This window comes from Myotis brandtii, unplaced genomic scaffold, assembly GCF_000412655.1.
Source record: "Myotis brandtii unplaced genomic scaffold, ASM41265v1 scaffold966, whole genome shotgun sequence".
NCBI lineage: Eukaryota > Metazoa > Chordata > Mammalia > Chiroptera > Vespertilionidae > Myotis > Myotis brandtii.
Window position 1 is genome coordinate 70,642 of NW_005372000.1, and position 15,343 is coordinate 85,984.

A 15,343-nucleotide genomic window follows, 5' to 3' on the forward strand; every position below is an offset into this window, starting at 1 on the left:
CTCTCGCCCCCTCCCCAAGCATTCACCACTCTATAGTTTGTGTCCATGGGTTATGCATATATGCATATAAATTCTTTGGTTAATCTTTTTTAACGTACATTTTCTTTTAATCAAGAATTTGTAGAGTAAATTTCTATAGAAATTTCAATAGAAAACTTAAGAAAACCCTTGGAAGTAAGTTCTTCCTTTGTCTTACCTGAGTCTCACTTAGCTAAGGGAACCTTTCAAGCAAAAGTACCACTAACACCGCCTTACCACACCAGCCATGTATCACAGAAGAAAAAAAAAATAAGGAAAAAGAAGAGGAAGAGTTTGATTTTTTTCTTTACTCTTCCTCACATATCTGCTTCTTACTTCCTCAGAAAGTTATTGACTTTCCTAAAGCCCTTGTTTCACAGCTTATTAAAGCTGTTCACATGCCAGAGGGCTAAAAGAATATTCCTTCTAGAATTCAAATTGAAATGCCATCCCATGTCTTAAAGATACTTAATGTTTATTATTAATTTTACATTAAATCATCCCCATATTGCACTTTTATATCTGCTTAGATGTCACTTTGTTAGGACTTCCCCCATGATAAATTTAAAATTACACCAGTTTCAGCATTACCCAATTGTCATCGTTGTTTTCCTTTAAGGCACTTACATCTCCTACATCTATATTTATCTATCTATCTATTACACATTTACATAATGATACATATTTTTAATAATATTTAATATTATGGAGTGAGAGATTTTGTCTGATTTCTTTGCTATACTTAGCAGAATTGTTAGTATTTTTTCATATCTAAATGAATCCATACTTTCAAGGATGGTATATAATCTTCACAATGTCCTGCTCATTGCTGCTTCAAATTAATTGTATTGTTTTATTTGATGTGGTTTGACTTTAAATGTTTTGATAATGTGTTTGTTTTTCAATTTGATTCCAAAGAAATAAACAGAGAGGAAATGTCCCCCTCCAATGACACCAACTTCCACCCCTCCTCTTTCTTCCTGCTGGGAGTTCCAGGCCTTGAAGAGATGCACTTTTGGATCGGGTTTCCTTTTTGTTCTGTATATTTGATTGCCCTTTTGGGGAACATCACTATCCTGTTTGTGATCAAGAATGAGCACAGTCTTCATCAGCCCATGTTTTATTTCCTGGCTATGTTAGCCTCCATTGATCTGGGCCTGTCCACGTCTACTATCCCAAAGATGTTGGGCATATTCTGGTTTGTTTTAAACGAGATTAGCTTTGGGGGTTGTGTCACCCAGTTGTTCTTTATTCATATGTTCATTGCTATGGAGACTCTTGTATTGGTTGTCATGGCCTTTGATCGCTATGTTGCCATCTGCAACCCTCTGCGGTACAGCCTGATTCTCACCAACAGAACTATTGGCCTCACCCTTGTTGTGATGTTTGGTGTCAGTTTCATTTTGGTTATCCCTCTGGTGTTTCTCATCTTGAGGCTTCCCTTCTGTGGACACCGTAGAATCCCCCACACATACTGTGAGCACATAGGGATCGCTCGGCTGGCCTGTGCCAATATAAAGGCAAACATGATATTTGGATTAATTCTCATATCAATCATGTTTGTTGATATGGTTCTGATTGTCATCTCCTATGTGAGAATACTCCGAGCTGTCTTTCGCCTTCCCTCTCGGGATGCCAGGCTCAAAGCTCTTAATACTTGTGGCTCCCATATCTGTGTTATCCTAGCCTTCTTCACTCCAGCTTTCTTCTCCTCCATGACCCATCGGTTTGGCAGGAATGTTCCCACATACATTCACATCCTCCTGGCCAATTTATATGTTGTTGTTCCTTCGGCCCTAAATCCTGTCATCTATGGAGTGAGGACTAAACAGATTCAGGAGCGGGTTTCAAGCTTCTTTATGAAAAAAAGACCAACATAAACACTCTTATAGATACTCATTTTAAAATAGGGAAAAGCAATGTGTTTCTCAATTACAGACTCTTGCAACAAAAAAAGACTTTGACTTTACTATTATTTTATTTATAATTTCTCTAGACATCCCAACTAGAATATATAATGTGATTACTGTCGAAGCAATCATGAAAATTTATGGAATACCTACAATGTTTGGATAATTAAGTTATAAGATTTTACTAGGATTAGGTCTTATAAATGGATTGTGTGGAGTAAAATGCTTCTTTTTATTTGCAGGAAGTCAATTGTGCTGACCACATTGCCAAATTTATGCACTTGCCTGCATCAAGGACTGCAGGTTTTTTTGTTTTTGTTTTTGTTGTGTGTGTTTTTTAACTCTGTTTTTTATTTTTATTTTTTTATTATTTTTTTAAATATATTTTATTGATTTTTTTTACAGAGAGGAAGGGAGAGGGATAGAGAGTTAGAAACATCGATGAGAGAGAAACATCAATCAGCTGCCTCCTGCACACTCCCTACTGGGGACGTGCCTGCAACCAAGGTACATGCCCTTGACCGGAATCAAACCTGGGACCCTTGAGTCCGCAGGCCAACACACTATCCACTGAGCCAAACTGGTTAGGGCAGGACTACAGGTATTTAATACTTGTAACAGATTCATTCATTCCTTTCTTACTTGATTAATTATTTTTATCCACAGTCTTATTGATACTTTATTATGTACCAGAATCTGATGTCATATAAATATAAATATAGAAATGTACATGAAATCTTAAGGGTCTTATAAGAAGAAGCATTTGGAGAGATTTTGCGTGGAATTTTCCCAGAGTCATCATGTAGATGCAAATTTCCCATTAAGTAACTTATTGTTCAAAGTAAACTGGTCTGTCTGTAGATGTGTATATATGCAATTTTTCAAAACATATATAAATGTAAATATATTTATATTTTAATTAATCTATCTCCATCTCTATTGAGAGAAAGAGAAAGGGAAGAGAGTGAGAGATAGAGAACTTCATAGAAGCATCAATATGGCAGAGAAGATTGCTCAAGAATGAACACTCCAAAATGGGTGAAATCCTATACATTTCAATTATGTTTTCAAAGGTCAAATCTAATGCTAGAGATAGTAATTATTTTTAGATTCATACATTTTATTCATTCATGAATTCATTAATTATTAAGTGCCTTGTAATGTTGAGACCTTTCCATTTGCACTTCTTTGTGGCTTATCAGATTAGCCTCAGTATTTTATCCATGTTTTATAGTTTTTGACCAATGATATGCATTTGGTTAATGTTTACCTAATGGTATATTGCTACTCACAGTGAAAGTGCTTAATAATTGAATCTTTACTTAAAAATATTATCTTCCAAAGAAGATAAACAGCTGGCCAACACGCACATCAAAAGGTGCTCAACACCACTAATCATCAGGGAAATACAAATCAAAAACACATATGACATCACCTTGCTTTTGTTAAAATGGCTATTATCAAAAATAATAAGGGTGAGTTGAGGATGTGGAGAAAAGAGGATACTTCTGCACTGCAGGTAGGAATGCAAATTGGTGCAGCCATTATGGAAAATAGTATTAATGTTCTTCAAAAAGCTAAAATTGGAGCTACCATATGATCCAGCAATTCCACTTCTGGATATTTCCCCAAAGGAAATAAAAATACTAACTTGAAAAGATATATGCACCCTCATGTTTATTGCAGCATTATTTACAATAGACAAGATATTGAAGCAACCTAAGTGTCCACTGGTGGATGAATGGATACATAAAATATGGTATATAGACAATAGAATATTACTCAGCCATAAAAAAGGAAATTCTGCCATTTGCCACAACACTGATGGACCTTAAGGGCACTATGTTAAGTGAAGTAAGTTAGTCAGAGAAATACAAGTACTGTATGATTTTATTTATATGTAGAATCTAAAAAAAAAAACTGAGCTCAAAACAGATAAAGGAAATAGATTGGTGGTTGCTAAAGGTGTGGATGGGTGCTAAATAGGTAGAGGTGGTCAAAAGATGCAAACTTCCAGGCATAAAAATAAATAAGTCATAACTATGTAATGTAGAGTATAGTAAATATAGTAAAAGATATATTGTAGTGTACATTTGAAAGTTGCTAAAAAGTAGTTCTTAAATGTTCTCATCACAAGAAAACATCGTAATTATGTGGGTGATGGATGTTAACTAGACTTATTTAATGATCTTTTCACAATATTTACAAATATCATATCATTATATTGCACCCCTGAACTTAATATAATGTTATATGTCAATTATAACTTAATAAAAAATACAAATAGCCTTTTTTATTGGATGCAGAATATTTGTTTTCTATAGCAATTATAACAAATTACCACAGATTCCATAAAACTTAAAACACCACAAATTTATTATTTTACTAGAGGCCTAGTGCATGAATTTGTGCATGGGTGGGGTCTGGCCAGCCCGCCACGATGGGGGCCCATCAGGCCAGGCTGGTGGGGGGAGGGGCCACGGGCGGTTGGCCGGCCACTCCTGCCCCCCATTGGAGTGTTGGGGGCTGATCGGGGGCCAGGTTGGCCAGGGGGCAGCGATCAGGGCCCGGATCAGGCTGGTTGGCTGCCGCAGTGCCTGTCATAGCCACCGGTCATTCCGGTCATTCCACCGTTCTGGTCACTGGCCTTTTTATATATATATACAGATAGATAGATAGTTTTTGTAATTCAGAAGTCCTGTACAGGTCTCACTGGGCTCAACGCAAGGTGTTGAGAAGGCTGCTTTCAGTTATGGAAGCTCTGGAAGAGAACATCTTTTCCTGTGTTTTCTAGCATCTAGAAGCCCATTTTCTCCATCTTCATAGCCAACAGTGTTACTTCTGCCCTCCTCCCATACTCACATTTCTGTCTGACTCTCCTCTTCTGCCTTCCTCTTCTACATTTAAGAATCCCTGTGGTTACATTGGAGCCAATGAGTCATCCAAGATAATTCCACATTTTCAGGTCTATGCATTATCTGACAGTCATCTGAAACTATTCCCCCTTGCTATGTACCCTAACACAATCACAAGGCTTTAGGATGAGGAGATCATTTGGGTAGCCATTGTTCTGCAAGCTTTATAGTTTGTAAATTATGTGTGTTAAACTCACTATTCTTTATTCATTTTAATCTCTAGATTTGTTAATGATAATAGGTGTATTTAAATGTCTCATTTTGTTTTGTTAATGTTTCCTTGCTTCTTAGTTAATATTTTATATATTGAGGCTATGTTGATATATACATATACATTGCCTGCTTCCACATATCCTGGTGGTTTGCAGTATCATCTGAGTGTGGGATCCCCTCGGACAGCTCTCTTTCTTTTGAACTGCCTTTTGTGCTTCTCCTTCTAGTTACCTTAATTTATTCTCTCAGTCACTCTTTCCTGGATGATCTTGTAGGTTGAAAGCTTCTTAAGCCCTGAGATTCTTTTGAGCCCACCCAAGCTTCCCACAGGGCTCACCCACATCACTCATTAATGGCCCGGCAGTACAAGGAGCTCTGATTGCCATTCAGAAGTCCAGAGGTAATGCAGAGGGGAAAGCCCTACACCTGATACCTGGATTGTGAGAATGTCAGAGCTCTGCTGAACTGGAGATGGCTAAGCAGTCAGGTATCGGAGTACCCAATTAAAAACATGACAAAATTAAAAGAACAGTGAAGCCTTGAATAATTTATTACAATAGCATAAGGCAGAGGCTAAACAGGAAGAAGAACTAACTTCTCCACTCCATTTCCCCCCACGGTTCACAAGCTGAGGGTCAGGTGGATCAGCACAGACATGGGGGTTGACTCACTGCCAAGGGAGCCTTGAATAAAAGCCTCCTGCAGTTTTGAACACGGGGGCCACAGGGAGTTCAAATGGGGAAGGGCTAGGAGTGAAAAAAATACAGAGCACTGAATCAGAGTGCAGAAAAGTGTCTTCAAGCTTTCCCCATGAGGAGACCTCCAAATGGAGGGGCCTGGGCTAAGAATATAACTATGCAAAAGAGCATGGCTGAGGCAGCAATGAACTGGATATGTACCAAGTCTGCTGTGGGAGGGCAGCTTAACCATGGGAGGCCTGCCCTGTGAGGTAATTGCCAATGGTTGGGCCCCAAAAATTATATGTACATTGTCAACCTAAAGCTGGACTCTTCAACTCCACCTTAATTTGTCAGGACCTGAGCTAGAAATATAGGCTACCCCATCATAAATCTGAATGGGTGAGACTTTAAGTAGTTATGTCAAGAATGGGGTAATTAATTGGAGGCAATAGTAGACTAAGGCCATGGTCAAGTTCATTACAAGTGGAATGAGACCTGTCTGAAGGACTGAACATAACCACCAGTCTCAATAGTCACCAAATCAGGAAAAGATGTCCCATAGCTGCTAGGGTCTCTACCATATGATTTCACTCATATGTGGAATGTATTGAACTAACAAAATAGAGACAGACTCATAGATAGAGAGCAGGCTCACAGCTCTGGAAGGATATGTGTGAAAAGATTGAGCAAAAAAGAAAAACAAAAGAGAAAGAACCCATGGACACAGAAAACAGTGTGTGATTCCCAGGGGTAGAGGGGAGAAGGGTATGGGTGGAGATGGAGGAGGGTATAGAGGGGATAAATGGTGATGGAAAAACTAAAATAAAAATATATAGTTAAAAAATACAGCAGTAAAAAACAACAACAATCCAATTTAAAAAATGGGCAGAGGGCCCTGGCTGGTGTGGTTCAGTAGTTAGAGGGTTGACCGGCACACCAAAGGATCTTGGGATTGATTCCAGGTCAAGGGCACATACCTGGATTGCAGGTTCGATCCTGAGCACAGTTGGGGTATGTGCAGGAGACAACTGATTGGTGTGTCTCTCACATCAATGTGTGTGTGTGTGTGTGTGTGTGTGTCACCCTCTTCCCCTCCCTTCCACTTTCTCTACAAAAAACAATCAATTGAAAAAATATCCTCTGGTGAGCATTAACAACAACAACAAAAAAGGACAGTAGACCTGAGTAGCCATTTCTCCAAAGAAGACATACAGATGGCCAACAGACTATCTGCTCAACATCACTAATCATCAGTGAAATGCAAATCAAAACCACAATGAGATATTACATCACATCTGTTAGAATGGTTATTATAAAAAAGACAACAAATAACAAGTGTTGCTGAAGATGTGGAGAAAAGAGAACCATAATGCACTGTTGGTATGATTGTTAACTAGTGCAGCCACTAAGAAAAGTAGTTTGAAGATTCCTCAAAAAATAAACATATGGCAACCATGCTACCTAGCAATTCCACTTCTGGGTATTTATACAAAGAAAACAAAAATACCAATTCAAAAAGATATATGCACCCATATGTTCATAGCAGTATTGTTTACAATAACCAAAATGTTGAAGCAACCAGATAAGAAAGAGGTGGCATTCTTTTTTATGTCAGAAAAAAAGAATGAAAATTTTCCCACTTGGTGTGCTCAGTGGTTGAACTTCGACCTATGAACCACGAAGTCATGGTCTAATACCTGGTCAGGGCACAAGCCTGGGTTGTGGGCTCAATCCCCAGTAGGGGGCATACAGGGGGTGTAGGGGGCAGCTGATCAATAATTCTCTCTTATCATTGATGTTTGTATCTCTTTCTCCTTTCCTTGCTGAAATCTCCCTTCCTCTCTGAAATATATATTTTTTAAAAAGAATGAAATCTTGCCATTTGTGATAACATGGATGGACCTTGATGGTATTGCATTAAGTAACATAAGTCAAACAGAGAAAGACAAATATATGAATTCACTTATTTGTGGAATGTAAGAGAGAGAGAGAGAGAGAGAGAGAGAGAGAGAGAGAGAAGCTCATAGATACAGAGAACAAACTGATAGTTGCCAGAGGGAAGTAGAGTAGGGGGATGACTGGAAAAGAGGAAGAGGATTAAGAAGTACAAACTTCCATTAATGAAATAAGTCATGTGGTTATAATGTACAGCATAGGGAATATAGCCAATCACATAGTAATAACTATGTACGGTGACACATGGTTACTAGACAGTGTGGTGATCACTTTGTAAGTGATATAAATGTTGAATCACTATGGTGCACACCTGAAACTAATATAGCGTCATATGACAACTATAATTAAAAATGAATTAAAATAAAATAAGCATTTGAGAATATTAATAATTGTTTCTGTTTCCTTCATTTGAGTAGGAAAAAATTCTATTTTTATTTCTTTTGGGTTGTTTTATTTTTGTTTCTTTTGTTTTATATAATTCTACAGTAACTAAATGTGCTTGGTCAAAGCCTAGTCTCCAGAAACAACAAGTAAGGATGAAAATATTATATTAATGACCTGGAATAGAGTATTATAGCAGAGCTCTCCAAATGCCTACAAAGGTACATATTCACCCATTAAATATAAACACTCTAGGAACATTCACTGCTTAAATTTATAGTTAGATATCTTATTATATTACAACTAGAGGCCCAGTGCACAAATTTGTGCATGGGTGGGGCCATTCTGGGTGGCCTGCAGGGATCGGGCCGAAATTCACAGTCCAACGCTGCCTGCAGCTACTACCTGCTGCTCCTGCTCATCCTGGCCCCACTGTGCCTGCTGCAGGCTCACGTTCAATCAGTCCTAATCAGGAGAGGCTCGCGCAGCGCAGCAGCGCTCACCAACAATGAGACCTGCATCTGGCACCCTCTCAAGGGGAGTGGCCTGCAGGATTGGGCTGAAACCAGCTCTCCAACATCCCCTGAGGGGTCCCAGATTGTGAGAGAATGCAGGCCAGGCTGAGGGACCCCACCAGTGCAAGATCGGGCCAGGGAGGGACCGCGGGAGGGCTCCAGGCATGTTTGACCCATCTCATTCAGTCCCTATCGGCTGGACCCCAGACGTAAGCTAACCTACTGGTTGGAGCATCTGCCCCTGGTGGTCAGTGCATGTCATAGTGAGTGGTTGAGCAGCCTTAGCATATCATATTTGAATGGTTGTTCGGTTGTTCTGCCATTTGGTCTATTTGCGTATTACCCTTTCATTATATAGGATATTCAACATGCATATATAGAATATTTTAAGAATCATATTCAGCATATGATTGGATTAAAAAACTGTGATATGCCCTACTGGTTTGGCTCAGTGGATAGAGCGTTGGTCTGCGGACTGAAGGGTCCAGGGTTCGATTCCGGTCAAGGGCATGTACCTTGGTTGCGGGCGCATCCCCAGTGGGAGGTGTGCAAGAGGCAGCTGATTGATGTTTCTCTCTCATCGATGTTTCTGACTCTCCATCCCGCTCCCTTCCTCTCTGTAAAAAAAATCAATAAATAATATATTAAAAAAAAACAAAAAAACTGTGATACATCTACATAATGGAATACTACAAAAAGGAAGGAACTCCTGCCATTTTCAACAGCATGGATGGGGCTGGAGAGCATTATGCTAAGTGAAATAAGTCAGTCAGAGAAAGATAAATATCACATGATCACACTCATTTGTGGACTATAATGAACAACATAAACTGATGAACAAAAACAGATCTAGAGACAGAGAAGTATCGATCAGATGCTCAAACCTCAGAGAGAAGGTAGGAGAGGGTGGGGGTATGGGGGAGAGATCAACCAAAGGACTTGTATGCATGCATATAAGCATAATCAATGGACACAGACACCAGAGGGGTTAGGGCATGAATGGGAGTAGGGTAGGGGGGCAATAGGGGAATAAGGACATGTACGTAATACCTTAATCACTAAAGAAAAACAAAGAAATGAAAAACAATTTTTTTAATAAAAATAAAAATTGGTATATATTTGTATTTAGGTTTACATGTATTTAGGTCATGATATAAAATGTGTTGGTAATATGGGCCACAAGCCAAAATATTTGAAAAACAGTAGTCTAATCTATTAATAGGGAATGAGATGAAAAAAGGAAATATATCATATTGATACCTAGCCATACAAAGCCATATTGATATAATTTTCAGCAAATGAGAGCAGGGGTTAGATCATCTGATTTGTCAGACCTCCTTAAAATATCAGAGTATTATCAATTATTAATGATAGTTGATATTATCACAGAAAGATATGGAGAGAACTCCAGACTTGTATGTTGGTTTCATTCTCCCTCACCATTTACTATATCATGGTTGTCATTTCCCCAGGTGTGTAAATAAAGGCATATGATTATGAAAAAAAACAAATAAACAGAAAAAGAATCATATTCAATGGTCTAACAATATTCATGATGGCTAATTTTGCACTACCTTGAGTTCTTACCTTTAGCTCATTTCTTGATTAACTGAAATATGTTTGACTAGTTATCTTAGGGTACATATATAGTATAATGTGCAGAGTGTTGTATATCAAAAAGTTTTTTCCCCTTGAGTGATTATGTTGAAAAATCATGTATGTTTATCAGTGTGTTTTTTTTCCATTTTGAAACTATTACAAATAAAGCTGCTATGAACACCCAGGTACAAGTATTTGTGTGAACAATTGTTTTCTTTTGGGTACATACCAAGGAGTACTTTAGTTGGATCATATGATAGATGTATGTTAAACAATATTTTTAAAACTACAAAACTGTCCTCCAAATCTTTTTCATTTTGCATCTAACTAGCAATGAATGAGAGTTCTGATTGCTCCATATCCTTGCTTATATTTGATAGTGCCAGTCTTTTTAATTTTAGCCATTTTAATTGTATTGCTATCTACTGTGGTTTCAATTTACATTTCCCTAATGACCAATGATGGTAAGCATCTTTTCATGTGACTATTTGTGCTTAGTGACTATTTGTATACTGTTTGTGAAATACGTTTTAAAATTTAACCTTATTTTTAATAGGGTTTTGTCTTTTTAAGATTGACTTGTAAAAGTTTTTCATATTCTGTATAAAAATTCATTATCTGATCTATGTGTTGCATGTAACTTCTCTCAGTCCAGAGCTTTCATTTTCTGTCATTTTTTATTTTCTCAATAGTGTGTTCTGGGAAATCCTATATAATAAAAGCCTAATATGCTGTGTCCAACTGTTTGCTATGATGCGCACTGACCACCGGGGGGGCAGACGCTCCAACCAATAGGTTAGCTTGCTGCTGGGGTCTGGCCAATCGGGTCTGGGAGAGATGGGCCGGACACACCCTGGAGCCCTCCCAGGCCCCCCTCCCCCCAGGCCCAATCCTGCACGAGCGGGGTCCCTCGGCCTGGCCTATGCCCTCTCACAATCCAGGACCCCTCAGGGGATGTCAGAGAGCTGGTTTCAGCCTGATCCCTGCAGGCCAGGCCAAGGGACCCCACTGGTGCACGAATCTGTGCACCAGGCCTCTAGTATGTGTATGTGTGTATATATACGTATTATATATTTATTTATTTATGAAGTCTGTACATGCAGAGTAGGGACTTTTGAAGGTCAGTTGATCAATGGAGTTTTAGGGCAGGTCCATCTCACAGGGAGCTAATGTGTCCCCAGAAACCATTCTGTGGTTATTTACCCATTTTTAGACAGCATAATTGAAAGACATATACTCAACAGCTGGCAGAATTATCTCTTGCTTGGAGAAGGTCAGTATTTTGTTCTACTCGGGCACTCAACTGATTGAATGAGGCCCACTCATAGTTTTGACTATGCCACCAGTAAGGTTTAAAAGACCTCGAGTAAACTGTGCCTTGGCTTGCACAATTTAGAGTGGTTCACATTAAAGATAAAGTTCATCCTGTGCAACTGAGAAAGGGTCCCAGAAGTTGTGTTTACCTGCTGTACCTGTTTCTTTCTCCTGCTGTGCTTTACCTTGACCTTAAAGCCTAAAATGAGTATATCCTGTGAAGTCTCACGGGTCCTTTCAGATATTTGACTCTGTGTAATTGATGCAGTTGCTATTTCAAAATTTATAAAAATGAAGTACAAAATGCCTATGATGGCTTACTGATTATTTCTTCCATCTGGTTACATGATTGAAAGACCCAACTTTGCCATGGAAGAAATAAGATCTGTGCTTAACTTCTTTGACTAGTGCTCCTAGAACACACACCCAGCCTTGTCTAGTCAGTCCCATTACAATTGTGATAGTTCTTGACAACATAGCACTCCTCTATCATAATCAATGAATTCTAAATAAAGAGACTGTTTACTAGTACTGTTCATGAGTTTCAATAAGTCTTTACCTTCAAACCCTGTTTTTAATATCCATTACAGAAATAAATGGTACCTATTTATTTAAAAATAAAATTTATATTTAGTCTAGGAACAAATATTTGCTATATAAATTTATCTCCAATTTGATGTTGCCCATAACTGAGGGAACATTGTATTTCACATCATATTCTGTAAAGCATTTACTCCATAATAGCTTAAGGACACTTCCCCTTTTTAAGGATGGGAAGGATAAAGATTTGAGGAGTATTTCCAAATCAAGTGCTCAGAGTCAAACATCCTTAAAAAGGAAGATTGTTACCACCCGATCTCGAATCTGCTTGGTTCTCACACCATAAATAATGGGGTTGAGAGCAGGAGGAATTATCACATAAAAATTAGCCAGGAGGATGTGGATGTAACGTGGAATATTGTGGCCAAATCGGTGAGTCATAAAGGAGAAAAAGGCTGGAGTGAAGAAAGCTAAGATGACACAGATATGGGAACCACAGGTATTGAGAGCTTTGAGCCTGGCCTCCCAGGATGGGAGTCTGAAGACAGCAAGTAGAATCGTCACATATGAGATAGCAATCAAAATAACATCCAGCAGTATCATGGAGATAAGGATTAATCCAAATATTATATTGACCTTTATGCTGACACAAGCCAGACGGGCAATGCCCATGTGCTCGCAGTAGGTATGGGGTATAATATTATGCCCACAGAATGAAAGCCTCAAAAGGAGAAATACAAGTGGAAAAACAAACACAAAATTTTTCAACATGCCTACAACAGCAATAATATAAATAGTTCTGTCGGTGAGAATTGTGTTGTAACGCAGTGGGTGGCATATGGCAACATAGCGATCAAAAGCCATGGCTACAAGCATGAATGTTTCAAAGCCTGTAAACAGGTGTATGAAGAACATTTGAGCTAAGCATCCCCCAAAGGCAATCTCACTGAGGCCAAACCAGAAGACGCTCAGCATTTTGGGAATGGTGGCAGTGGACAGGCCGAGGTCAGTGAGAGCCAGCATGGCCAACAAGTAGAACATGGGCTGGTGAAGGCTGTGCTCAGTGTGGATCACAAAGAGGATGATGACATTCCCCAAGAGGGCTATGAGATACACTATACCGAATGGGAAGCCAAGCCAGAGCTGCATGTTTTCCAGTCCTGGGATTCCCAGCAGCAGGAAGGATGAGGGGTGAATACATGATGTGTTGGCTGGAGACATACTGGCAAGGGCTTCTGATGGTCACATCCACTCATTTGAAGGAATCTTTTGTTCTGTATAAAGGTTCCCAGTGCCTCATCAATACTGCTAATAGTGAATAAGAACAAAAAAAGATGTAATTGGTACTTTTATCTAGGAACACAGAAGTAAGATCATGTTTTCTCTCAGATTTCTTTTTCTCTCATTTACTTTCATTAATATATATAAGTGAAGGAGAAGATTCCTTAAAAAAATAAATGGATATTTGGGCATTGCACAAGATGATCTAAATTAGTGTGAATGTATACCAACTCAGTTGATATAAGATTCTATATTAGGTTCTAACTTTTTGAAATATTTAATTATAAATTTGGATATTAAACTTATATCCCACATATAAGTGATTACAATCCATGAGCGCTGTCAATATTGTAGATCTCAGGAGCAATCTTTAATATCATTTGAATGTTTAATTAGAAATATGAGCCCAATAAATGCCGCTGAGAATTTCCACTTACAATGTGCTACTTAAGAGGGCCTCTCTTTATTTCTCAACATGCTTATAAATAATATTCATTAAAATCTAAGCATATTTTTTGCTCCTTCTTAGTTTGTGTTGTTACTTTTTATTTTTGTCATCAGTGAATGAAGATATTTGCTTTGTTCTTTGAAACAAGAACCTTGCCTTACATGGCCACTGGTTTCACAAAATTCAATGCAGCACAATTAATCTTAAATATGAAATCACCATTTTTTAGAGAGATTGACTCAGGCTTAAGGCAGTGACTGAACCTTTCAGGCTCCCCATTTATTTCTCCTATTCCTCATAGTAGACAACTTGAATTAATTTCATTTCTAAATAATCTGCAATATTTCCAACTTAGTTTCTAAGTGGGGCATCATGGATATTGTTGTTGTTATCATTGCTATTAGAAGGAAAGGAACAATTATAAAAATATACTGTTATATCAGAATTTAACATTACTTCAGTTTCACAAGAAAATTTTAGACAAATCATACCACTTGCTACTCACATCAGCCTCAAGAAAGAAACAGGACAGATTCTGGTTCCTGAATAAGTGTATTTCTTGTTTGTGTGTGGGTCCTAGATTTCTTCCCAATTTATTTTTCCTCATTCTCTACAACCTTTTGAGAATTTTACTCATATAATTGGTCTAAATACACATTTTTAAATAAGAGGAAACCAAAAGTGAGTAAGTTCCTAATTATAATTCATAAAAATAGCCCATTGAAGAAGTTGAAACAATATTAATAATGGAAGTCATGACCTTTTCCTAGAAGCAAGGGAAGTGGAGACATTGCATAGTACACAATGCATTTGAGGTTTTAGAAAATCAAAGTAGATTTTAAGAATACAAGAGGCATGACCCTGTGAAAGACAAGGAAGACATATAAAATCTTTAAAAATGGAAATGTACCTGTTCAAAGGATTCCCAAAGCAGATGTGAGGAAAAGACAAGAGGAACCAGCATCATCCTGCTGTTAATCCTCCAGGTCCGTACCTTAGACATCCATTCTCAGAGAGATATTCACTGAAATCAGTGTATCACTACTAATATTCTCTCTCAGGACCCTACTATTCTGCCACAGAGCTCTTTGTATGGGTACATAGTCAATGCCCAAGTTCCCAGAGCTTTGTGCAGTTACAGAGGGGGCCAGGAAGTGGTTTTGTTTGTCATTATTTCTCTAGCACAACAGCTACCACTTGAAACATCTATACTGATAAAAGGGTAATATGCTAATTAGATCAGACATCTTCTGGACATCCTTCCTGATAAAGTCAGGCCCAGGCAAAGCCACCCGGGGTCCCAGGCGTCTGGGGCTGGCCCGAGCAAAGCACCCTGGTCCCTGGCACCTACGGCTGCGGCCGGCCTGGGCGAAGCTGCCTGTGGTCCCAGGCGCCTGCGGCCTGCCCAGGTGAAGCCAGCCCAAGTCCCAGGTCCCTGTGGCCAGCCGGAGGAGGGAAGCCTGGGTCCCAGGTGCAGGGGCCGAGGCAGAGGCAGTTAGGGGCGATCCGACAGGCAGGCAGATGTGGTTAGGGGTGATCAGGCAGTCAGGGGAGCAGTTAGGGGCAATCAGGC

General features: G+C 38.9%; 2 protein-coding genes across 2 annotated transcripts; one reads left to right on the forward strand and one right to left on the reverse strand.

Moving 5' to 3' along the window:
- The first annotated feature begins 953 nt into the window (after positions 1 to 953).
- Positions 954 to 1,898, forward strand: LOC102250926 (olfactory receptor 52E4). Its single transcript, XM_005886255.1, has one exon. The coding sequence runs from the start codon at positions 954 to 956 to the stop codon at positions 1,896 to 1,898; it is 945 nt and encodes a 314-aa protein (XP_005886317.1).
- A 10,422-nt stretch (positions 1,899 to 12,320) lies between these two features.
- LOC102240622 (olfactory receptor 52E8) lies at positions 12,321 to 13,262 on the reverse strand. The gene has a single exon (XM_005886220.1). The coding sequence runs from the start codon at positions 13,260 to 13,262 to the stop codon at positions 12,321 to 12,323; it is 942 nt and encodes a 313-aa protein (XP_005886282.1).
- Positions 13,263 to 15,343: the final 2,081 nt, after the last annotated feature.

What these genes read in the sequence shown, in the direction of transcription:
- LOC102240622 (XM_005886220.1), bottom strand. Translation starts at nt 13,262, where the DNA reads ATGTCTCCAGCCAACACATCATGTATTCACCCCTCATCCTTCCTGCTG.
- LOC102250926 (XM_005886255.1), top strand. Translation starts at nt 954, where the DNA reads ATGTCCCCCTCCAATGACACCAACTTCCACCCCTCCTCTTTCTTCCTG.